The 26731-nt window shown below is 45.8% G+C and overlaps 1 protein-coding gene across 2 annotated transcripts in view; it reads right to left on the minus strand.

Moving 5' to 3' along the window:
• Positions 1-24670, minus strand: part of TCP11L2 (t-complex 11 like 2) — a 40211-nt gene extending 15541 nt beyond the window's left edge. The window contains exons 1-6 of one of the 2 annotated variants that reach the window (XM_079775950.1): positions 24534-24670; positions 12619-12812; positions 9375-9507; positions 7482-7602; positions 6258-6481; positions 4303-4439 (exon numbers count right to left, since the gene is read on the minus strand). In XM_079775950.1, coding sequence (XP_079632076.1) covers positions 4303-4439; positions 6258-6481; positions 7482-7602; positions 9375-9507; positions 12619-12778 — 775 coding nt within the window. In that variant the 5' untranslated portion in view covers positions 12779-12812; positions 24534-24670. Of the gene's footprint in view, positions 1-4302; positions 4440-6257; positions 6482-7481; positions 7603-9374; positions 9511-12618; positions 12813-24533 lie in introns of both variants that reach the window. The other variant, XM_079775949.1, reaches the window with a different exon arrangement.
• Positions 24671-26731: the final 2061 nt, after the last annotated feature.

The raw sequence follows: 26731 nt of genomic DNA on the forward strand, positions 1-26731 counted from the left end.
TTGACTTGTCTGGGAACATATCTGGAGCCTGGGCAATAATGACCTATATGCACAGCAGGATTTATTCTATTCTTAAATCTCTGAAAATATCCAAGTCAATGTGAAAGGTGCAAGTGAATTACAGGTGACTAAGCCTAGGTTTTAAGGAGAGAAATAAATCATTTGAGATGAACAAAACCGTAATTTAACCCTATATTAAGGAATTTGCTCAAAATTCCAAGCTATTTTTATTCAAAACATGAGACATTTGTACATATGTGTACATAGACACATACACAGGCACACAAACAAAACCAACCACTAAGTCTCAGAAAAACACTGCTAAGAAAAAACTATTGTGCCAAAACCGGTTTGGCTCAGTGGATAGAGCGTCGGCCTGCGGACTCAAGGGTCCCAGGTTCGATTCCGGTCAAGGGCATGTGCCTTGGTTGCGGGCACATCCCCAGTAGGGGGTGTGCAGGAGGCAGCTGATCAATGTTTCTCTCTCATCGATGTTTCTAACTCTCTATCCCTCTCCCTTCCTCTCTGTAAAAAAGAAAAAAAAAAAGAAAAAACTATTGCTCAGGTTTCCGATTCAGGTTCTATGTGGGGTTATAGTTCCCTCAATCCTTCTCTCACTTTGAAACTAAAACAACATAGCCCTGAAGTCATAGCCTTTTTGATGTAGAAGGATCCTGAGAAGTCATCTAATCTTATATACCCCCTGATGCCATAGCTCCCTCTGCCAGTCCCCCAAAGACATTCAATATCGTGTTGGGAGAGAGGCAGTGTTGCAGTGGTTGAATGCACATGCTTTGGGGCAGAAACATAACTGGGTTATCCAGGCTTTACCACTTACTAGCAGTCACCTAGGGTTAAGCACCTTAACCTCAATTTCTTCCTTTGTAAACAGTGGGTGATAATAGTACCAGCTATTATGAGCTTGAATGGGTTAATAAATGTAGTGTTTGACAAATGTAGTATGACTTGGTACTTAATAAGTGCTCAAATAAAACGTAGCTAACATAGACTACTATTATAAAAGAGCCGCCCATTCCAATGTTAAAATAGTTCTAGCTGCTACTAAGGTCAAAACTGGCTGGCTGCTACTTCCCTCCCATGGATCCTGCTCGGCCCTACAGAGCTTAACCAAATCCCTGAGTGACTATCAATAGGGCGGAGCTCATGGCCCACCTGAGTCTCCTTGTTGCCAAGCAGAAGTGCCCAGCTCATCGACTGTTTCTCCTATGACCCTCCATGACTCATACTCTCTTTCCTGAACATTTATAAGTGGCTCCTGCCTGGCTTTGTGTACATAATGCTATCATATTGACTATCTTGACAGAAAAGTTCAGTCCACAAGGGGTGGAAAGAGGTGGGTGGATCCCTAACTCAGCCTTAGACTGTGGTGAATTAAAAAGTCCAGAGAATGGTGTCAAGGGTTTGCCAATGAGAGAACCAGTTAGCCCGTCTCTTGCCAGCTGTGAAGTATTAGTTCCTCGCCTGTGAAATGAAGGTATAACAGTATCTACCTCCCTCAGTAATTGTGTGGGTTCAATGAGGTAATACCTCCTTGACTGCCATTCTTTCTTGACCTCCCTCTAGTCCAGTTTTAAGGCCCACTAGTTCACTGACTGCTCCCATCAATGTTATCAAGGTTACCAAGGATCCTCATGTAGTCATATCTGTGGTCAAGCCGTGGCTTTCATCTTTCTTGACTACTTAGCACTTATCACAGCTGCTAACTTCTTCCTCTTCTGAACACTTTCTTCATGTGTCTTACGGGACACCAGTCTCTCCTGGCGTTCTTTAACTCTGTTTACTCCTGCACAGTTTCAATTGCTAGATCCTTCTCTTCAGCTCCAAATGCTCTAGAGTCCCAGGTCAGGCCCCTTCTGTATCTACACTCATTCCCTAGGGCAGTGGTCGGCAAACTCATTAGTCAACAGAGCCAAATATCAACAGTACAACGATCAAACTTTCTTTTGAGAGCCAAATTTTTTAAACTTAAACTTCTTCTAACACCACTTCTTCAAAATAGACTCGCCCAGGCCATGGTATTTTGTGGAAGAGCCACACTCAAGGGGCCAAAGAGCCACATGTGGCTCATGAGCCACAGTTTGCCCACCACTGCCCTAGGTCATCACATCCAGTGTAATACTGCAGATAAGAGCATGGGCCATGGAGCCAGACTGCCTAGGCCAGTGGTCGGCAAACCGCGGCTCGCGAGCCACATGCGGCTCTTTGGCCCCTTGAGTGTGGCTCTTCCACAAAATACCACGTTTTTAGCAAAGGCCAGCTTAGGAGTACCCTAATTAAGTTAATAACAATGTACCTACCTATATAGTTTAAGTTTAAAAAATTTGGCTCTCAAAAGAAATTTCAATCGTACTGTTGATATTTGGCTTTGTTGACTAATGAGTTTGCCAACCACTGGCCTAGGCGAGTCCCAGCTCTATAACGTACAAGCTGTATGATGGAAGCAAGTGATTTAACCTCCCTGTGCCTCAGTTTCCTCATCCATAAAATGGGGAGTGATTTCCTAAAGTTACTGTGAAGATTAAATTAGTTACACAGGTAAAGAGCTTAGAATGTTGTAAGCTTTTATATATGTTATCTAGTTCCGTGGATTCATCTACCATAAATATACTGAGAGTTCCCAAATGTATATCTCCATTCTCCAGTACTCTAGGCTCATATCTAAAAGCCCACCTGACATCTTCATGTTGATGTTCAACAAGATCTTAGTGATCATATTATCTAAAACTAAACGTGATTCCATAGCTTCCCCCAACCTTCTTTCCCTTTATCTCCCCCATCTCACTAACAGGTATCACTATTCACCCAGGTGCTCAGGTGAAAACCTTAAGAGTCATCCTCAACTCCTCTCTTTTTCCCCTCATCCAACTTTCAGAAAATCTTGTTACTCCATTCCAAAATACATCCAGAATATGACCTCTTCTTACTACTTCCACCACTACCACCTGACCAGGCCACCATCATTTCTTGCCCGAGCAACTGCAATACCACATAACTGGTACCCTGGCTTCCCTCTTTGCTCCATGGAATCTACTAGTGGCCCAGTGCACGAAATTCATGCACTCAGGGTGTGTGGGGGGCGGTCCCCTAGCCTGGCCTGTGCCCTGTCAGTGTGGGAGCCTCATGATCCATAATCCCAAAGAGGTAGGCTGGAGCCAGGGAGACCTGCAGACCCCCAGGCCAGGCCGCGGTGGAGGCCTGCGGACCTCCATGCACCTTTGGACCCCCGGCTGGGCCCGTGGCGGAGGGGCCTCTCCACGCACCTGTGGACCCCCGAGCTGGCGAAGAGGGGCGGGGACAGGAGCCTCATGTCCCCAGGCCCGTTGCTGGGGTTGGGGACTCGAGTCTCAAGTCCCCGGGACAGTGCAGGGGGCAGGAACGCAAGCCTCATGTCTCCAGGCCTGTGCAGGGGGCGGGGACGCAGCCTGCTGATTGGTCGTTACGTGATAGCATCCCAACCAATTTGCATATTATCCTATTATTAGATAGATTCTTTACCCAAAAGCCAGAGTCTTCTTTAAAAATGAAAATTAGATGTTGTTTCTCTGCTCAAAACTCTCCAAGGACTTCCCATCACTCTTGGCATGAAATCTAAATTCCTCTCATTTCCTAACAAGGCTCTATATGAACTGTCTACCTCTTGGCCTCATCTCCAACCACTCTCTCCTTGCCTACTCTATGCCAGCCACACTGTCTGCCTATGTTTGTCCAACGTCACAAACACATTTTTGCTTCAAGACCTTTGTGTTTGCAGCTACTTCTGGCTGGAATATTCTTCCTTCACATCTATACATCCCCCTTACTCATTCCTTTGCAAACTCTGCTGAAATGATACTTGTGAGAGAGACCTTCCCAGTCCACTTCATCTAAAAAAAACAAACACAAACACTCCCCACCCTCATTCCTGCACCATTCCTGTCTGCCCTTTTATCTTATTTTTCTTCATAGCACTTAACAACACAGCTGATAATATAAGTTTGCCTACTAGAATATCTGTTCCTTGGTGGTCACAACTTTATTGTTTTGTTCACTGCAATGCCCACAGCACCTAAGCAGTGTCTGGGATACAGCAGGTGCTGAATAAATATTGTTTTCCATGCATCAAGAAATGAATAGTGCTGGGACATAGTACACAGCTATACATTTGTGATGTTAATTTTAAAAGTAAAAAAAAAAGTTGAACAGAAAGGCCAAAATTCTTTAGTGACACTTCTTAAGATGTAAAAAATAAAATATCATATTTTCACTTAATTTCAATATAAATATACAATATCTTGTACTTACTTGGAGTTTCTTCTAAAATTTCCTGGAACTTGGTTCTCTCATAATCCACCAATTGGCGTTGAAAATGTGGTCTAAAACTCCTAATAAGAAAATTGGCCATATCCATATTCATGAGGTCCAGGACATGGAATATTTGCCTAAAAATTTTAGAGTTAAAATAATTAGAGATGTGATTAAGAAATTAATCCAAAATTCATTAACTTTTACCTATTATCCAGACTGGAAAAAAATAAACATCCCCAAAATGGTTTTTAAATTCCAATTGCCATTTGGCAAAGTCATTTTTCATAGAAGACATTACACATGCATTCCAAATGTATTCTTAACAGCTCTCAAGAGTACTTGCTTTAGCAAATATAATACTTCCAGCTGAGCCATTACATCCAGTCCTGAACTGACAGAAAGACGTTAAGAAGTGTATACAATGAGTCTTAACAATGAGACAAAAAGGGTTCAAGAAGAAATTTTCATTTGAAAGCCCCTGAAATGTTAAGGAGTCTAAACATAGTGTATATGGTTTCTATTCCTAAGGGGTTGAGAAAAAAGAAAAGGAAGGATGGAGGAATGAGGTATAGGGGAAGAAATCATTCCTTCTAGAGTTGGGCAGCCTGGCGCTCAAAGCCAGCTCTGTGGCCAGGCACAGGTTAATCTCTTTGAGCCTGTTTCCTCACCTTTGAAAGGACAGGACAAGATCAACCTTAAAGGGATGTTGTGAAGAGTCAATGAGATAATGAATGTAAAATGTCGGGGACAGTAGCACCCAGTGGGTGCTCAATAAATGACCAAGATGAACACCACGGATTTGATATTACACATGGTAAGACAACTAGAAACAAAGATCCTACATCTGAAGAATTGCAATTTGCCAGAGCTGAGCACAACTCCAAGGATACATAAAACCCATTTTACAGGTGGGGAAAGTGACTTTGAGAGCTTATCACCCCGGGTCATAAAGTAAGTTACCTGCTACATGCAGTTTTCCTTCTTCTACCTTTCCAATACTACAACATAAAACTTACATATCAATGTGGCCATATTCACACACACACAAAGAAAAGTTCCCCTCAATCACAAAAAGTGATGCAGACTCCTCCTTCCTCTGGGCTCACAAAGAAGCTGTTATCTGCAGAGCCAGATTAGATTCTCACTTCCTTGGGGAAGCTGTGGCAGGGATGGTTAGATCCACAGTGTGGATTTGTGGCTGGGAAATGCGTTTCTGGACGGCAACCACATTTCTCAGGCCTTCTTTAATCTAGGTGGGACCATGATACTAGTCAGTCCATACTAGAAGGTGTCACTGTGGGCCGAGGTGGTTAAACATTGGGTACACTTTCCCCATGATCTCCTTCCCATTTACCAGCTGAATGTAAAGGACTCTGAGGACCTGGGCAAGGGTGGAGCCAACGCAAGAAGGAACCTGAGTCACTGAATGGCATGTGCAAAGTTTCCTGACCACAAAAACCCTCACTTGGATTGTGACAAGAAGGAGAAACAAATTTTTATTCGTTAAGTCATTGAGAATTCATGGTTATGTGTTATGACAGCTAGCATTACCCTAATAAAGAGACCTTTCTAGATCCTTGACTAGGTCCCCCTGCTGGAGTCTCTATTAACCCTTTTACTTCCCCTTCCACAACACTTATCACAATTGTAATTCCTTATTCAAGGTCTGCCTCCCCACTCGACTGTAAACTCCCTGGGGTCAGGGACTGTCTCTGTCTTTTTCATCACTGCATCCCTAATGCCCAGCATATGCCAACTAACAAGCCTGTTAGATCATTCTATCTGAAAACTCTATGTACACAGCAAATGACTAACTTAAATTCTTGTTTGTTTTCCTACGGCCAAGGAGTCCCGAGAGGCCAGTTATTACTCTGTGTCCCTCAATCCCCACACGTCCCCTTTGTGTGACCTCAGAGGTACTCTAAGAAAAGGCAAGCAGCACAAGTGCTAACCTCAGCAGCTCCACAATGTTGCCAGTGGCCTTTAACTTTCTGATATCGTCATCTCGCACAGGAGCACACAGCTTTCCCATTGTGCTGATGATATAGTTGGCCAGGCCTTGGATGTCAACAGCACCGTGCTCAGACTGCTGCCTAATGAGGTCCGTGTCCAAAACTTCACAGATCTGGTTGCGAAGCCGGTTTCCACTACCAGGAATCAGAAAGGAGAGAAGAATCTACACAGGGAAAGGAAAGAAAAATTAGCAGCATCATTACATGAGTAAAGGTTGCCACTTTTTATCTCGTGTCTAGATGACCAAGCTCCCACCCCATATTTTAATGCCCTGGATGCCACAGAAGTTTACAGAAACTGGGTGGTGGATCAGAGCACTCCAGTGTCTCAACCCTAAAAAGAAAGATCTAGCTTCTGAATTAAAGTCTCTTCCCCCCCACCCACTCCCACCCCCGCTTCCCTGCCCCTGCTTTTCCTGGGAAATTACTGATTCTCTCAGAATGAAAGCAACTAGTAAGGAAGTAATGTTACTGAAATAACTTCCAAAGAGTTATAGATAATCTGTGCAAAGAAAGAACAAGTTGCAGATCGTGGCTCCAAAAGAATCCATTAAAGAAGAGCAAATGGAATCCTCCCATGGGCTCCATTAGTACAATGTATTCAGTACATAGCAGACACGGTACTTATACACATAGCACATGGGCATAGCACTCTGAGCCAGAGTGCCTCAGTTTGCACCCCTCAAAGCTGTGTGACCCTGGGTAAGTGCAGGAACTTGGTTTCTTTACATGAAATGACAGGTGTAACTACCTCACAGTGTTATGGTAAGGATAAATGGACAGTCTACTGCTTGGCACAGAGCAAGTGTCTTGTTAATGTTGGCTAAAACTGTAACTGTCACCTTATTTAGTCCCTACAACTACCCTGTACGTACTCAGGAAGTAAGACGTAAAGAGGGAGAGGCCATCAGCAAACCAGGACTATCTAACTCCAGAGTCTGTGTCTTGACCACTATTCTGTGCACTAAGCATCACCCCGAGTTCCCTCCACTGCCCATTTCCAGCCTCCACCCTATTCTAGGAGGTGCAGGAAAATCCCTCCCAGTGACTGAACTTGCTCAGTTTTTCAAAAAGAGTCTCTAATACTCTTTGGAGTACATGAAAATAGTCTTGGGGGGGGGGCGGGGGGACAATTACTAATTAATACAGACAATGTCAACCTGCCTCTCTGATTTCTTCAAACAGTTTGATGGCGTGGTCATACTCAGGAGGGTCAGCATTCAGTTCCGACTCCAAGACATCCCAGTAGGCCTGGTGGACGATGCGCTTCACTCGGCTGGCCAAGCTAAAGAAATGAAATGGACTATTTTTTAAAACGAGCATTGTTTTCCCTGTTTATAAAAGGAATATATTCATGGTAGAAATCTTAGAAAATGGAAAAAAACAGAGAATAAAAATTGGCCATCATCCCACTACTTCCATTTTTTATGTATTGTTTTAACATAGAGCACCCAGGATGTACATTACGTATTTGTTTCATTTAATATTCTTTGTGTTTCTCCTAAATTTTTAAAATGCTTCCTTATAGCTTTCAGTAAGTTCATAAAATTCTTGCCTAAGGAGATGTCAGAATTTACTGAGCTACTCTTTTACACAGATTCTTAGACTTGTTCTAGATTTTTGGGATGAGATGGCAAAGTTGCTCTTTCCTCAACAGCTGAGATTTCATGGCACAGAACAGAACAGAACAGATTGGCCCCAAGGAGACATATATTTGAAAGCCTGCCAATTTCAGCTTCCACGTCCCATTTAAAGTTAGCCAGACCAAAATGCTGAAATAGGCGCTTCCTAGGAAAAGCTCACAATAGAATAGATGGCCGCCTTGCTTCACCCTTATGTCAATGTCCTAAAATAGGTGCACACCAAAGCACACATTACTCCTGAACGACACCACTTTGCAACAGCTTTGAGAACAGCACATATTTCCCTGCCCTAGAATTACTTACCAGTCTCTACACCCCTCACCTAGAGCTGGTATAAACAATCATGATGAAGTGCAACTACCATAGAAAACCAAACGGACACACCTACTTTGGCCAGTTATCTTAAACAATATTAAGAATTACTAGGAACAACATCCTCAGGAGCAGGAAGACTATGATCCACATTTTATATTTTAAAAACTTGTTTACTACTGTCCTACTTTAAAACAAACAAAAAATTCTGAATGGAATAAACTATTATATGTTGGCTTAAGTGTTAGAAAGAATGCCTCTGGGTTTATAAATGGCACTGTGAGGTTGAAGGCTCGGTGCCATTACCCATGAGCCAACTTGGCCTCTAAAGATGATTTATCTGTAGTCATCGCCACAAGCCTTTCTCCTCGTTGGCCCCGCCACTGAAGCCAGAGAGGGGGAGAGAGGGGATAAGAGTGTGTCCGTAACTGAAGGTGGCTTGTCATGAGGTTAGAGGGGAGCCTATGCAGCTGTGATTCCCTCATCCAGAGGCTTCTGGGTCGTCTCTCTTTAGCACTTTGGCAACTCAACCGCATTTCTTTATCTTTCACAATGTAAATGTCAGTTTTCAATCAGTTGATCTGCATGTATTTCTTGTGCATGTATTATATGCCAAGTACTCTGCTAGGTAATAGGGATAGAGCAAACAATATAGACATAGTTCCTCCATTAATGGTGCTTTAGGTCCAGAGAGAAAGACAGGCATTGAACATAATATTATAAGGTATCTTAACAACGGGGTGGTAGAAGGGGCTACAGGAGACTTTAACAAGGGGATATCATGTAGTTTAATGGGCTCAGGAAAGTCAGGAAAAGCTTCACCCAGGAAGTGACATAAAAGCTAAGTTCTAAGGATTATGGGTAACACATACCCCAGAGGAATGGTTTTAGATTCAAGTATAGGGCTTTGTTAGAGAACCAGATACTGTTTACTCCCATTCGACCTTACACAAGAATTTCCAGGAATCAGTGTGAATATGTGCGTGCATGCATATGTGTGTGTGTGTGTGCGCGCGCGCGCGCGCACACACACACACACACACACACACACACACACACAATCTGCAGTACAGTTTATGCACAACAAACATCTCTAGGTTACCTGTTCTCAGGGAGGGCATCTTTTTTCAACTGAAAGTTCTCATTTACAGCAATTTCGTGAACAAGAGTCATGTTTTCTAAGTTCCTTGCTGTACCCATCACTTCGTCAAACGTTACAACCCTGGGAGGGCTTGCTGCTGAGAGAAAAGCAAAAACCAGTGAATGCTGTGGAAGAGAAGTTGTCATCCAGTGAAGCTTCCTGATGCAACTGGAGTGTAAGTTATTCCAATATATATTTTCAGGGTTTTATAAGTAAGGAGACTATATACTAAAATAGGTGGATTCCCCTGCTTAATATTTAAGACTTCAAAAATTTAAGAACTCCTTTGATAGCTTCATTTACTGCATTGATAAATTTTCAATGTTTTTGAGATAATCTTATTAATATAGGCTAAGTTAAATTTTAAATTAAATTATCTCATGTTTGTGCTTATTATATATGTATTTATTACATACTAGTGGCCTGGTGCATGAAATTCGTGCATGGGGTGGGGAGGTTGTCCCTCAGCCCGGCCTGCACCCTCTCCAGTCTGGGACCTCTTGGGGGATGTCCAACTGCCAGTTTAGGCCTGATCCCACAGACAGTCGGACATCTCTCTTGCAATCTGGGACCGCTGGCTCCTAACCACTCACCTGCCTGCCTGCCTGATCGCCCCTAACTGCCTCTGCCTGCCTGGTTGCCCCTAACTGCCCTCCCCTGCCATCCTGATCTCGCTCCCAACTGTCCCCCCTGCCAGCCTGCTTTCCCTCAACTGCCCCTCCACTGGCCTGATTGCCCCCAACTGCCCCTCCCCCCGCCAGCCTGCTCACCCCCAACTGCCCCCCTGCTGGCCTGCTTGTCCCCAACTGCCCCCCCAGCCTGCTCACCCCCAACTGCCCTCCCCTTCTGGCATGATCGCCCCTAACCACCTCTGCCTCAGCCCCACCGCCATGGCTTTGTCCGGAAGGGTGTCTTGAAGGTCCCCTGGTCTAATTAGCATATTACCCTTTTATTAGTATAGATAATATACAGGAAATTGATGATTACTTTTTATTTTGTAATTCATAACTCTCATTAATTGAAGCAGACTTAATATGAAATAACTTTTTAAAACTATAATTTCTAAAAATATAGACAGTATAGCAAGATGCTTAGGTTTGGTTCTAAGTTTTACCAATTGGTAGTTATCATTTGACTTCACTGGGGCATAACTGTCCTCATAGGGCTGATCTGGGATGATTAAATAAAGTAATTTTGGTAAAAAAGAACACAGTAAGAACTCAATAAATGTAGATAATTAAAATAAATATAATAAGTTTCTTAATGTACTTCTCAAGAAAGAAGTAGTAAATAATCAATCAATTTATTTCTAAAATTACTCTAATAAATCAGGCCCTTTTGAACTCACTGTTGAAACTCCTAGCTCCTATTAACTAAAAATCATTACCTCAAATAACAGTACTGACTAGCAATATTTTGCTACCTAAGATAATATTAAGAAGAGAAGGATGATGAGGAGGAGTAAGAGGAGGAGGAAGAGGGAATGGTGATATACAGAATTAGTAAAACCCTTCTTCAGGATTCCTAGGTACCCTTTTAGAGAAATCAACCTTGCATATGGTATAAAGAATATGAAAAAGCACAGAAAACTGGGTGGCTGCTAGCAAATTCTTTTGCCAATTCTCTGTCCCTGTAAGAAATCTCTTTAAGCGCTAGCCATTTTGGCTAAGTGGTTAGAGTGTCAGCTTGCTAACCGAAGGGCCCTGGGTTCGATTCCAGTCAAGGGCACGTACATTGGTTGCAGGCTCCTCTCTGGCCCGGGCTCTGGTCGGGGAGCATGCAGGAAGCAACCAATGGATGTGTTTCTCTCACATTGATATTTCTCTCTGTCTTTCCCACTCTCTTCCACTCTCTCTAAAAATCAGTGGAGAAATATCCTCAGGTGAGAATTAAAAAAACAAAAGGAATCTCCTTAAAAATGTCTGTACCCTTTGGTCCAATAATTCTTATATCGAAAGAATTCCTGAAAAGGCTTTATGCACCACCAAGGTATTCATAAAACACAGTAACAGCAAAACAAAACAAAAAAACCAACGAACTAAATGTCCAATGATAAATCAATGGTTAAATAAATATAATCATATTCACTTGATAAAGTAGTAAGTAGTCATAAAAACAATGTTTTGACAATATATTATCATGAGTAAATGTTTTAGTTATAATTCAAAATGAAATGTCTGTGTGAAGAATGAAGATATGACTGAGCACTGCCAGCTGTCATCTTCAGATGATATCATAGGCAATGTTTTCTTTTCTCTATACTTATCAACTCCCCAATTTTTAAAAAATAAGAATGCACAAATTGAAAATAAATACAAATGAACCAATTATTTTTGAAGTGGGCATCTGATCATATTAAACATTAGTTGCTTTTTTCTGCATTTGCTTTGTCAGCTAAAGTGTTCTATTTTCTATACAAAATGCCAATTAAAAAAAAAAAAGACAAACACATCTGTTTATACATCTCTAGCTTCCACACACAAAAAAGGGGAGGAAAAAGATGTTTCCCTTCAGCAGGGCCACTCGTTTTTCTTTTCTTTTTAAAAAATCTTTATTGTTAAAAGTATTATATATGTTCCCTTTTTCCCCCATTGACCCCTTCTGGCACGCCCCCTCCCCCCCACAGGCCTTCACCACCCTATTGTCTGTGTCCATGGGTGGGGCCACTCTTTTACTGCTTTCTCACCCTCCTAGTGTAGTAATTCTCCTCATGGGCACTTTTCTGGGGCGATTTGCACAATAGTTTTTGAAATCAGCAGGAAACTCTTCAGATTATTTCACTTCCTCCATGACCCTTGAATTGGGGCAATTTTCCTTTCGTGTAAGTCAGAAATGATCAGAAAAGACCAATTTGAATTTATCCTTGAATGTGGTCCAAGAAGTCATGTCAAGGACTGGTTTCCCACTACTGAGAAAGACAGGTGGGGTGGATTTATAGTCAAACAATTGTGCTAGTACAGGTTCACTGAGCGTCTTTAAACCTGAACCAAAGCAGACCAGAGACAGTGATGAAAGAAAAAATGGGCAGGTTGTAAGTTGCGTGGCTATTTATTCCCGAGAGTCTGCACAAGGTCCCCGCAGTGCTTTTCGGGTAGATCGAGAAAGAAGGGAAGTGTGCCCCCTGATCTCAGGCATTTCTTAGTGTTAGAATCCAGCACGCACGTCTGGACCCTCCCCAGCCCCGGCCTCTGCCCCGTCAGCTTACAGGCAGGAGAGCTGGATTTGCTGGAGGAGTCGCTTGTGAAGCTCTGCCTGGAGCACTCATAGTCACTGAGCGAAGCCATGCTTTCGGAAAACCGGGAAGAATCTGAGTCGCTCGTCTGGTCCTCACCCACACACCGCTTCTCGCCACCATTGAAGGGCATTTTGTGTCACTTGCGTGTGGGGCAGAGATGGTACCTGCACAGACAAACAGACCCTGTGTCAATAGTCTGTGGTGGTACTTCACCGGTGGTGCCTCCGTGTCGCGGGTGTCACGGCATTGGAAAAGGCTCCCTGAAGATGGCCCCATGCTTCCCATAGCACCCCAGCCAGGCTGTCACTAGGCCTTCAAGACTGCCTTCCGGAAGGGGGAAACCACGGCCACAGGGTGAGCTCGGTGTGGATGTGGACTCTCAGAAACAACAGATCCTTAAAGCACAAAGCGCAGAACACCATCTCTGCGCCTGGGCTGCTCAATCACGGGCAGGTAGGAGTAGGAGTCTGGGGCTCCGTGGTCAGACTGCCGCTTAATATATGAATAGTTATAATAATATGAAATGTCATAAATAAGACATTTATGAAGGTTCGAAGCTCCTTCAGTCTTTTGTCATGTGGCCTTGAGGAAGCCACTGAACTACCTACCTCGACAGTAACACTGGCCTGGAAGACTAATCGGAGGATTACTTGAAGATGAAACAGGACTCATGAAAAAGTGCTCTGGCCCTTGCTGGTGGCTCTGTTGGTTAGAACATCATCTCATGCACCAAAAAGGTTGAGGGTTTGATTTCCGGTCAGGGCACATACCTAGGTTGCGGGTTCTATCCCCAGGTCAGGGCACATATGAAAGGTAGCTGGTCGATATTTTTCTCTCTCTCTTCCCCCTCACCCCTTTCCCTTCTCTAAAATATCAATAAAAACATATCCTCGAGTGAGGAAAAGAAAGTTCTTAGTACAGCACTCAAATGTTAGCTATTACTATTGTTCCTATGTCTTTGTTTGAAATAAAATATTTTTGCAATCAGCCTCATTCCTTGTCTGTGAGCCTCCTGGGAAAGGAGAAGGCTAATTAAAATCTCCGACTGGCCAGTCATTATGTTCTTCTCCATTCTCCCATGAACTGCCAGGATATCAAGAGTAAGGCCTGGTAGTTGGTTTGTACTTGACAATGTACAAAGTGCCCACTACCACCACAAAATCCCTGATTGACAGGCTGGGGGAACAGACTCTGAGGGACAAGAGGACTTACGCTGCCCTAAAACTAGTCCCTTGACTCGACATTCCGTGCCTCCCAGGGCAGGGCAGAAAGGAGATCCTGGGCACACGGGATGCCCAGGCGTAAGCCCAGGAGCCTGAGCCAGGCCCGTGAGAAAGCTGGCCTTCATATGAGAGTGGTGGCAGCTGACACCGAGGGGAAACCTGGGCTCGAAGAGAAAGGCATCTCAAATCCTAAATGGACAATTGTGATAGTACGGGTTCACCAAGCGTCTTTAAACCTGAACCAGCTCACAAAATGAGGTACACAGGGCTTTCAAAGCTGCCAGAATGTGAAACCACAACGACGCATAGTATGCCTAGAAATACCTGCACAGTTTCTTCAATGATTCCTTTCTTATTTATTGAGTGCCTACTGTGTGCCAGGCACTGGGAAAAGTAATAGTGAACAAAACAGACAGGGCCCTGTTCTCACGGCTCTCAAGTCCAGTGATCGAAACGGTGTGTGCCAGATGCTAGAAGACAAGAAAAGGCAAAACAAGGCATTGCTGAGGAAACATGAGAGAGGAGAGGCAGGCAGGGTTGGGACTTACGGGGAATCTAGCCTTCGTTGAGAGAAATAGTGCCACTTTTTATCTCTTGGGTAGTAGAGACAAGGATGGGCGTGAAAGGGACTTTAGGTCAAAAGCCCAAAGGCATTTGCACCTGAACTCACCTAAACAAACTTCTTTAGACCTGCCACTCATAGAAATGCACCCTTGCTTGGCCCACCACTTTCGAAAACAGAAAACCACTAACTCAGAGGCTGCCTCTGCAGACCGAAGGGCAAGAAGTTGAGTGTAGCTGCCAGGAAGCTACCAGGTAGAGATAGTCACCTTATCCCAGAGTCCCAAGGCCAGCCACCAGGATCACCGGTTATAAAATAGCCCTCAACCCCTGCGTCCTCCTTTACCCCATGCAAACTAGATTCGACTTGAGCTTTAACTCTCATCTGCTGGGCAGGAGGGGGAGGATAAAAAAAAAGCGTCCTTCGGGCCCCTGGAGCCGGGTGAGCCCTGGGCCCCGGGTCCGGGCGAGGCCGCGGGCCCCTGGAGCCGGGTGAGCCCTGGGCCCCGGGTCCGGGCGAGGCCGCGGGCCCCTGGAGCCGGGTGAGCCTGGCCCCGGGTCCGGGCGAGGCCGTGGGCCCCTGGATCCGGGTGAAGCAGTGCCCCTGGGTCCAGCCGAGACCAAACCAGAGGGAGTCGGACCTGCATTACCACCATTTGTCCACCATCCAGAGCTGAGGGGTCAGTGCCGACATGTACTCATAGGGAACTGGTGGACATTGATATTGGGTCTCAAAAGAACTGTTGGTCCAGAAAGAAACTCACTACAGACTGATTCATTTGCCTGTCAGCATAACTATTATTGCTCGTCGCACATTCAATTCTTATAAGTATATCTATAGTGACACATGATTTCGCTCATCTAGGGGAAATGATGAACAACATAGACTGATGAACAAGAACAGAACCAGAAACAAGGAGGCATCGATCGGACTATCGGGCCTCAGAGGGAGGATAGGGGAGGGTGGGGGGAGGGGGGAGAGATCAACCAAAGGTCTTGTGTGCATGCATATGAGCCTAACCAATGCTTAAGTTCAACAGAGGGTTGGGGCATCCAAGGGGAGGGGTGTGGGATGGGAATGGGGGGATGAGGACAAATATGTGACACCTTAATCAATAAAGAAATTAAAAAAAAAAAAAAAAGCGTCCTTTTACTTCCACCAAACCCCAGATCCTAAAGGGAATGAATGCTTGCCTTCCCTCTAGCATTTCTCTTTGCCAATATTTTACTTCTCATTGATGGCATTTCTTGAAAATGCTACCTCCTCCAGGAAGCCTTCCCTCTACTCCTTGGCCAGTTTCTTTATATACCTTCTTTTTTTAAAAAAATATATTTTATTGATTTTTTACAGAGAGGAAGGGAGAGAGATAGAGAGTTAGAAACATCGATGAGAGAAAAACATCGATCAGCTGCCTCCTGCACACTCCCCACTGGGGATGTGCCCACAACCAAGGTACATGCCCTTGACCGGAATCAAACCTGGGACCTTTCAGTCCGCAGGCCGACGCTCTATCCACTGAGCCAAACCGGTTTTGGCTGTACACCTTCTTTATACACTTGTTTCATCTTCCTGTATCTCCATGAGACACACCTGTTTCATTTTCCTGTATCTCCATGAGAGTGCTTAGTCCCTCGTACAGTGACTTTCCTCCCATGGCTACTTCCAACTCTCCTTAATAAGGCAGGGACTGTGGCCCATCCATGCCAGGGTCAAGTATGTGACAAGTGTTCATTCAGTGTCAGCTGAATTGGAGTCACTGAATCCCATCTGGTGCAGCTTCAACCAGAACATTTGCAAACTGATATCACGACACATTTACAGGCCTGGTGCTGCCCAAGTTCAAGCACTAGAATAGAGAACCTACACCAAGACCTACCTTACTGGGGTTAAGACTTAACATTCCCTGATCCTTATCACACTCTTATTTGAATATTTTAAAAGTCGTTTCACTCCCCTCCCCCCAAGTCATTCCACTGTAACAATTGTGCCATGTATTGGCCTGTTCTTATTTCTCTTCACATTGGCTGTTTTTTCCAAGTAGAGGTGAATAAAAGCTTCAATCCACTGGAATTTATAAATTAGGTTCATTCATATATTAACCCATTGGATTTATTTAACCATTAGAATTTATGAATGGTCCATTTTTTCCTACTCCAGCTGAACTGCACACTTCATAGGTTTTTAAATTGTTTAACAAGGCAGCAAAGTACAAAGATTTTAAAAAGTGAAGATCTAGGCCTGGCTGGAATGGCTCAGTTGGTTGGGTGTCGTTCCACCAAAGGATTGCTGGTTTGAATCCTGATCAGGGCACATGCCCAGATTACAGGCTCATTCCCCCAGTGGGGGGGCATGGCATGCAGGAGGCAGCCAATTCATGTTGCCCTCTCACATCAATGTTTCTCTCCTTTCCTCTCTCTCTAAAAATCAATGAACTACTTATTTAAAAATAAATAAATGAACAAAAAGTTTAAAAAATAAAAGATCTAAGTTAGAAGTTGGAAGTTGAGGATATAAGGCCTGCTCTGCCATTAATTTCCTGTGTGACTTCCCGCACAATCACATCTGCTCTCTTCACCTTGTTTTTCTGAGGGGGTTGGGCCAGGTATAAGTTCCATTTCAGCGAGGAATTGCTAAAATGCTATAAACCCAGAGTTCCATGAGGCATCACTAGAAGTTCTGAGAAGTTAAATGTGCTCATGGCAGACAGAGTTAATAACATGCAACTATGCTTTCTTCCAACATTTCACTGAAGGTAGAGCTCTTGGCACAGGGAATGCAAGAGACAATTTAAAAGCTTAAAAATGTTTAGAAACCTGTTTATTTGGCAGGAGCCTCTCCTGACACTGGGCTTCAGTTCACCTAAGCAGAAACTTTTCTTTGAAGCCAAAATGTCCATCATTACTTTATTAGGCAATTGCCTGTTTCCTCATGTAGGCATGCTAATACTACCTAGCTCATAGGGTTGGTGTGAGATTTCATTTAGCCAGTGTATGGAGAGAGTTTGGAACAGTGTCTGACACAGTGTAAACAGGATACAGATGTTTGCTATTATTAGGAGTATTTACTTTTTTTGTTGTTATTATCATTATTTTAGGCATTAAAAACTCTAGAGGGAAGGACAGTTGTATCCCAGGATGATAAAAGCATGTCCCTCTATAGCAGAGGTGGGGAGCCTTTTTTTCTGCCAAGGGCCCTTTGGATATTCATAACATCATTCAGGGGCCACACAGAATTATCAACTTAAAAATTAGCCTGCTATATTTAGTCGAACATTCAATTAACTCACCCCTAATGCCTTGGCAGGGCCAGACCAAGTGATTTCTTGGGCGGACCATATACAACCCAGGGGTCAGACGTTCCCTACTCCTGTACTACAGATAAAGAAGGCTGGTAGTATGGGCAACGGACCTAAATAGAATCTTTTCCAAAGAAGACAGAAGGAAGGCCAAGAGACACATGAAAACATGCTCAACGTCACTAATTATCCGAGAGATGCAAATCAAAACAACAATGCGGTACCATCTCACACCTGTCAGAATGGCTATCATCAACAAATCAACAAATGACAAGTGTTGGCGAAGATGCGGAGAAAAAGGAACCCTCGTGCACTGCTGGTGGGAATGCAGACTGGTGCAGCCACTGTGGAGAACAGTATGGAGTTTCCTCAAAAAAACTGAAAATGGAACTCCCATTTGACCCAGTAATACCACTCCTAGGAATATATCCTAAGAAACTGGGAACACCAATCAGAAAGGATATATGCACCCCTATGTTCATTAGCAGCACAATTCACCATAGCTAAGATTTGGAAACAGCCTAGGTGCCCGTCAGCAGATGACTGGATCAGAAAACTATGGTACATCTACACAATGGAATATTATGCTGCCATAAAAAAGAAGGAATTCTTACCATTTGCAGCAACCTGGATGGAATTGGAGAACATTATGTTGAGTGAAATAAGCCAGTCAATGAAAGAAAAATACCACATGATCTCACTCATTTATGGATAATAAAGAACATTATAAACTTGAACAAAAAGATAGATACAGAGGCAGTAAAGCATCAAACAGTCTGTCAAATTACAGCAGGAAGGTTAGGGAGAGGTGGGGGAGATGAGAAATCAACCGAAGGACTTGTATGCATGCATATAAACATAACCAATGGACGCAAAACTCTGGGGGGTGAGGGCATGTATGGGAGTGGGGGGGGCAATGGTAAGATATGTACACATATAATCCTACATAATAAAAAGGTAATATGTAAATTACCATCACTCCGCTACACCCACGATTGGGCCAGCAGGAGGCGCAGGGGACGGGACTCGGGGTGGCCAGGGTGGTAATTGGGCCGGCAGGATGCTGAGCTCAGCGTCTGCGCCATGGCTGTGCTGCAGCACAGGAGGGGCCTCTGGGGCAGCGAGCCGGGCGTTTGGAGGCCCCGGCTGACAAGGCGGCGAGGGCGGGCGGGTGGCACGGCTCCCGGGGGAGGAGTCTGGCGGCAGTTGGGCCGCAGGAGCGGGCAGCAGTGTCCGCAGAGGATGCGGGTTTCCGTGCAGCCCTGGCCGGCTGAGGAAGGGCTCATGAGGGAGCCGGAAGGCAGAGGAGGCGGCGACGGCCCCAGCCTTCCTGGGCGGGAGGCGAAGGCAAGACCCCGGCCTGGGCTCTGGCCGCCAGAGGACCATGCCCCCGCCCCGCCTCGCCCTAGGGGCCCAGGGACTTCGGAGCTGCCGGCCACACTGGGTCCCGACCAGCAGACAGACAGCCTACACGTGCATGATTTAATCATGCACTGGGCCTCTAGTACCTTAATAAAAAAAATTGAAAAAAAAAAAAAAAAAAAAAGAAGGCTGGTAGTTAACCTAGGACCGAACTCCTGCACGTGTTTGAAATACAAAAGCCAAAAACAAACAAAACAAAAACAAAAAACAAGTGGCCCGTCCTAGTGTAAATGGTCTTCTGTAGTAAGTTCCTTCACATCTGTTCTTACTTTTCTTGGTCTCGGGTTTCCATGTAAGTCATCTGGGGACAATGCTACTTGATTCAAAAAAACATTGAGGGTAATTAGATTGCTTTGAAAACTATTTTGGATTCTCTCTCAGAACAAGTGATAATGAAACCAGGCTGATTCTTTGAGAAAGGCAATGCTTCTCATATCCAGAAACTTAGACCTTCAACAATGCAACTCACAAGCAAACACACCTTTTCTGGAACAACGCATCTCAAACCTGGAGAATTTACTCACGGGCCAAAGGTAAAGTCAAAGGTGAAAACAGAAGATCACTCCAAGCAAAGCTCCCAATACTACACTGGGTCACTATTCAAAGAGGATCACATTTTTTATTGCAAGTGTCCCATATTTAATAATAATAAATGCAATATTCTATCATTCCTTCCAAGGCCAAAGACTGGAGTGTAGCAGACACTTAAGTATTTCTTGTTGGGTGAATAAATGGATGAATGAATGGCAGAATGACCACTAATTTTTTAGAGAGGAAGGAATGGGTACAGGAACCTGAAGGGTTCATAACAGATGGAGGGAAGACAGGTTTTAATTGTCGTGAAGATAATTTAAATAGTCAAGTACTTAAGCTCCTAGTAATAGATTATCGACTATTATGTTATTCTTACTAAAAAAGTTATGAATTAGGAAAATGTCAATGTCATAAAAACAAAGAAAGGCTAGAATATGTCCCAGATGAAAAGATACTTAACAGTGAGTGCAACAGATGATCCTAGACTGGATCCTGCACCAGAGGCGGGGGCGGGGGATGGGGCGAGAAGGACATTATTGGGTCAATTGAGAACATTGTTACAATACTTGAATCTATCTCTGTATCACAGCATTAAATTTACTGAAGTTGATAAATGCACTGTGAATATGTATCTATATATATAAAACCCTAATATGCAAATAGACCGAACGGCAGAACAACTGAACAACCAGTTGCTATGATGTGCACTGACCACCAGGGGGCACGTGAAACATAGCAGGTGTCAGCCGCAGCGGGATGGTGGAGCAGGTGAGTGGGGGCGCCAGACAAAGGCAGGGCGCCAGTCGCTGTCATCGGGACAAGCCTCTGGTGGTTACTGAAAATTCTTTGCTCCCACGCACCACAGTCACTCCCGGTGCTTGCACCTGCTGCGAGTGCCGGCCCCGCTCGCACCCGCTGCAGGAGCTGCTGCTTGCACCCACTGCCAGCGCCCAGCGCCAGTCTTGATCGCTTAGCACCATCAGTGGGTGCGAGCGGCAGCTGCTGGCCCCGATCATCCCTGGGGGCTTCTCTACCTCCCCCTGCTCCTGAGGGGCGATTAGGGCAGCAGCCGCTGCTGGCACCAGCTGATGGCACTGGCCCTGCTCGCACCGCTGCTGGCACTGGTCCCAATTGCTCCACGCTGTCAGCGGGTGCTAGCGGGGCTGGCGCCATCAGTGCATGGGAGTGTTGGCAGCGGGAGCAGGGCTGCTGGCAGACTGGGGACCCGGGGGTCATGGTAGGAGGGGCCAGGTGGGGGCGTGGAGGATGGGCCAAGACCTGCCCCTGTGCCCATCGCAGCCTCGTGGCCCACAGTTCCTTTCAAGGTGCACGAATTCATGCACTGGGCCTCTAGTTTAGAAATAAAAGGCCATAAAGTAAGCAACTTTCTCTCAAATTATTCAAATGAGAAAGAGAAAACAATAAAACATATGGAGCAAAATGTTAATAGGTGAATATAAGTAAAAGGTAGACAATAGAGAGTGCCTTGTATTATTCTTGCAACTTTTTCTATAAGTTTGAAATTATTTCTGAGAAAAAGGTTAAAAAAGAAGAAACAAGTACTAAACTGAAACTTCAACTCTAATTCAAAACAGTCCAATCTCCTGCAGATTTTAGATTTTGATTGCTCCCACCACTGAGAGCTTAGATACCACTCTATTACAAAAGTCCTTCTACACAGTCCAACTTGTCCCAACCTCCTTCTTGAAAAGTGGCAGAGAATAAAATAGGAAATAGGCCAGAGCCCTTACAGAAAGGAAAAATAAATCATCCTTTTTAAGAGTCCTTGCCATGTGGTTTTCCTTCTCCTAAGAAGTCTCCTGGCGGTGGTTTATAATCCATCTGTGATCTGGCCTCTGCCCACCTCGTCCTGGTACCACTCTCCGGCTAACCCTTCCTGCTCCAGACACATGGTCTTCTTTAGGTTCCGCAGACAAGCCAAACTTCCTACTTTAGAGCACTTGCACCTGTTATTCTCTCCTCCTGGGATGCTCTTCTCCCTGATCACATGATTGGCCCCTTGTCATTCAGATTTAAAATTAAATGTTACAACTTCAAAGTCACTTTCCCTGATATCCCCACTCAATCCATCTAAATTAGCCACCCTAGGACAGATAGAGAGCTCAATGAGTATCATTGAAGAACAAATTGAGCCACGCCTCTATTCATAAGACACCTTGGGGTTTCCTTCTCTTTGGCCTCACTCACATTACTTCTATTTTCATTATGCGGTCACTTAAAGTACTATAGTTGTTTCCGCATTTCTGTTTCCCCACTACATTTTAAGCAGCTTGCAGGAAGAAGCTATGTCTCCACTCTCTAATTTCCAGTGCCTTAGAAATGTGTTGAATTTATAAGGCACCAATAATTCAAAGTAGCAAAGACACAATTACATTGTGTCTTTCCACCCTCTCAATACTCATTGGTAGCAAATAATAACAATTAAAGCTAATGGTTAGTAAGTGCTTATTTTGACCCAGCCCCCATGAAAAGTGCTTGAAATGTTTTATCTCCTTGAATCTTCACTGCAGCCTTGCTAACTAAGGTGCTGCTATTATCCCCATTTTATACATAAGAACCTAAGGCTCAGGTTAAATTACCTGCCCAAGGGTTCACAGCAGCACAACTCAAATCCAGGTAGTGGATCCCTAAAGCCCATGCTTCTATCACTCTAGGACAGCTGGAGAAAATCTGGTGTGCTGCTCATTCTTTCCACTCCCCATTCTGCCAAATCGATCTACCTATCACCACGTGAACATGTGCACATGTGGTAGCAAGCTGACCTTACCCCGGGGTGGCTGCTCAAGTGCTATGCGGTGAAGGGCATCCCTGAATGAGTCTATTGTCCACAATAACTCTAACCAGCCCACTAGAGTGACCAAAAATCCTCTATTAGGGAGTCATTCTTTAAGCACTGCAAAATCCCTAATTAAAATGCAAATATCAAAAGGGTTAACTGCTTTCGAGTGTAAGCCAAAAAGATTTTGAAGTAGTTTGTTCAGATTATCCAGCAGTGCCGAGGAATGAAACCCATCCACCTAAGGCTGTCATACAAAAAAGACATTTCAAGAAACATCTAGTGGGTATCATTTTTGAAGACCCAATCAAGGTCAGGTGCCAGGACAAACATTCACATATGTGTAGTAAGGAGGAAAGAGTGAGAGAGTAAAATTGCAGATGGTGTGGAAAATCTCCGTCTTCTGCAAAATGCTGCTTTAGAACCAATCCCAAAGAGCGGCTCTAAAAAGTATTCATCCTTAGCAAAGCAAAAACCACAGAGCAGAGAGATAGGTGCTGGCTCCATCCAGCTAGAGAATACGGGTCTTCACCAAATTAGAGACAACAAAGAGCCAGATAAAAGACAACAAGCCAGTCATTGTCTAAAGCGGCAGATGTTCACACTACACATAACATGACAGCAGCAGGGAGGAGGATTTCTAGGCACTTTTCATCCTTGAAAACACTGCTCCTCCCACCCCGGCTGCCCTGTTTTAGTACCTGTGCCCTCTGGGGCCCTCCCCCCCTTCTCCCCCCTCCTCCCCCCTCCTCCCCCAATGGCAATGAAGCCGCTTCCACACATGACTGGGTATCTTTAGCCCTGGGCCACTTCAAGTCAGGCCACCTCTGTGGGCTGCCAGGGTGATGTATGAAATCCCTGGAGGCGCGAGGAAAAGAGAGGCAGGGAGCCTCCCCAAGTGGCAAACACTGCCATAACCTCATTATGGTTGGCAGGTAGCAAAGGGCAAGGGCTCTGGGCTGGAGGATCAGGAGACCACGGGGATCCTGGGGACTGGTTGGGCCCACTGGGGACAAGGACAATTTGTCTAGTTTCTTCAAAATAAAAGGAACAGGACAGCCATCCAAGGCAATATTTCCCACACTTGAGTCATTTGGGTACCACTCTTCACACGTTTCCATGTTGCCACCCTCCCCCATACACTAATTTATCCATCACTTCTCTTTATCTTCGCTAGATTTTTGCATTTAAACACATTCAGTTGAAAAGGAAACTTGCTATCATGGTGAAATCGCTCATTTGATGGAACAGCTTTTCCTAAAACTAAAGAAAACACATAACCATGTTTGTCCGCGGGCCACCTCCAATCACCACTGTTAACCCCGGGGGTGCCACAAGAGGGGCAGCTTTGGGAAGCACACGCCACCCCAGGAGAGGCCAGGGGTTGGACTCCGGGCCTGAAGGGCATTCCCGCCTCTTTCCCCCAAGGAGGGGAACCTCGAGGGGCGCACCGGAGTCTGCACAGGCTACGCCCCCCACCCCCACTCATACACAGGTCCTCCGGGCAGCACGTTTCCTGTCAAAACAAACCCTGGGGGGAGGGGACGGCGGAGGGCAAGCCGAGTGCCAGGGAAACCCCGGCAACAAACCCTAAACAGACACGGCGGGCCCCGCCTGGCCTTCACCGAGGCTCGGTTCGCTCACTCCAGCCGGGCCGGGGGTCGCAGGCGAGCGGGTGTCCCTTCCCGGAGCCCAGATGGTGGGAAGCGGCTGGCAGAGCGGTCGCTGGCTCGGGCCCAGCGAGATGTACCCAGCGGCCCAGCCGCAGCGACCCGGCCGCCTCCGGGGCCCGACGCCCGCGACCACCCGGACACCCGTCGTGGCTACTCGGCGCCCGCGCCCCGCTCCCACGCGGGACGGCGGTTCGAGGTCAAACAAGAGGATTGCGGGGAGCAAGAAGCCGGGCTTTATCGCGCCTGGCCCTGGCGTCCCAGGACTGAGTTCCAACGGGGGGCAAAAGGCCCCGGGCTGCCCCACGCCAACATGTCCCCCTCCGCCGGCCTGGGCCCCGCACCTCAGAGCCGGCGACCCTCCCCCGGGGTGGATACGCACCGGGCCGGCGCGGAGACAGCGGAGGAGAAAGGCGACTGAGTGAGCCCCAAGTCAAGGGTCTCTGGGTGTCCCCTCACCCAGCACGGCACAAGCACCTGGAAAACTCGCCAGTCCAACCACCCCCAGCCTCCCCGACCCCACCCCCCACGCGGTATTTAAAGGGCCGGGACGGACTCTAACGAGGCAGCCACGGCGTGACCATAACGTAACCGGAGAGTGGGGGGGAAACAGCACGGGGGAGAGGGGGACCCAGGGCATTCCTGGCTCCGCCAGCAGAACTCTGACAGATGTCCCAACTACAACACACGTTTGCGCACGTTCGGATGAACGTAACTGAGGAGAGCTTGGATTGACGGTGTTTTTGATGCACGAGAAAAGCCACCACCCCCCGCGTCCTAGGAGTGGTGCAGTCCGGAGGCTCCGAGGGGCGGGGAGAAAAGTGTTTACGGAACTGGGGCAGCAGCGCTGCCGAGAGCGGCCTGCGCTGGGGGCGGGGCCTGCCAGGGCCTAAGGGGCGGGGCCGAGACGGGTGCGCTCAACTGGGGGCGGAGCGGGGGAGCTGGGGCCGCGGCGAGGGCACAGGCGGCTGGGCTCCTAGACGCGCCTGACTGATCCCCTAAGGAACCCCGGGTGCGCAGCAGAGTGTGGACATTGCTGCAAGCTCCTCTGCCGCGGGTGGAACTTTTACTACCCAGACACCCCTCATTTAGACGGGACGATCCAAATTAGGTGCTCCCTGTCCCACCGTGGACACAGAGACAGCCCAAATGACTACGTGGCTAGTGTGTTTCCACGCAGGTCAGCAACCAACCGTGTCACCCACGTTTGTGTCTGCACCTCCACATAAACACGGGTCCAGATTTGCATATGGCTGGACTAGACGATTAACTCCTGGGAGTCACACCCACCCAGGCTCTCTGAGGAGTAAACTTGTGTGTATGCAAAAGATAAAGCATCTTAACTTCCTCCAGGGTTTTTGGCAGCACCTAGCTCTATGTCCGGGAGACGTTTCGACACTGGTTAATGTAAATAAGCAGGGCCAGGATGGGCTCTGTGCGGGCAGGCCAGCTGCTCAGCTCTTGTGGGCACGCTTCAGTGTGTTCAGAAACACCCTTCCCCCAACCTCACACATGAAAACCACTCTGTCTTCTGCCAGGTAAAAACTGGTGTTATTTAGGAGATAGTTTCATGTAAATGAATTTTATATAGACTGATGTATTTTTATTTAGTGCTGAAATCATATCTGGATTGTGGAGGCAAAATTGGTTCTAGAAACAAACCAGACAGGCAACATTTTGAAGGAGGGGTAGAAAGCCAGTTATCCTAGATGGAATAATTCAGTGTTACAATAGGGACTCGTCTTGGATTCAAATGAGGAGAAAATGAAATAAAGCATGTGAAGTGGTTAGGGCTGTAGAGAGTAAGCACTCCATTAGTGTTAGTTATTGAAACTATTTGACAGACCACTCTGAACACACTCCTCTGGTGATCTGCATAAAGCTGCATTTGTGTCTCCTTATGCCATTCTCTCCTCCCTCCTCTAAAAATATACAACTTGATACAAATCAAGAGATTAAAGAGAAAATGCGGTTGCCACCCAGGTTCTTTCATGCCCTTGTTTATACAGGTCGCTGGAATCAGCAGTCAGGATAATAGACGCCTCCAATTTCAATTCTTGCCCAATAACCCACCACACAGCTACTATCAACACCCTAAAATCTCCACAATAGAAAGATTAACCAAAAATATCCTTCGAACTTCTGGACCCTGTGACAATGACACATTCAGTTTTGCTTCCTTTGTTTAGCTTTGTAGGAGCTTAAATGTTGCTTTTGCTCTATTATGTCACTTGGAGCAGGTGAGCATGAGTCAAGAGAGTTGACCAGTCTTCCTGGGTGACCAACTGCCTGACCCTGGGCATGGCACTTATTTTAAAGCCCACATATGTAACTCTCAAGACCACAAGGAAGCAATTTTTGTCAAATCAGGTGAGTCAAGTTTCAACATGTTTTGGGTTGAGAACCTTGAGGTGGGAGAGGTTGGATAACATCAGAGACCCGAGCCAGGGAGAGAAAATATCCTGGGAACACGAACTTCTGTTAGTTCGACATTAAATAGCTTGCTATCTGGAGACCTTTTGGTCAGTTACCTGACCAACTGCCCTCAGCCTGACTTGGATATAAAAGCCCTTTGAAAAA

This window comes from Cnephaeus nilssonii, assembly GCF_951640355.1.
Source record: "Cnephaeus nilssonii genome assembly, chromosome: 6".
NCBI classification, from domain to species: domain Eukaryota; kingdom Metazoa; phylum Chordata; class Mammalia; order Chiroptera; family Vespertilionidae; genus Cnephaeus; species Cnephaeus nilssonii.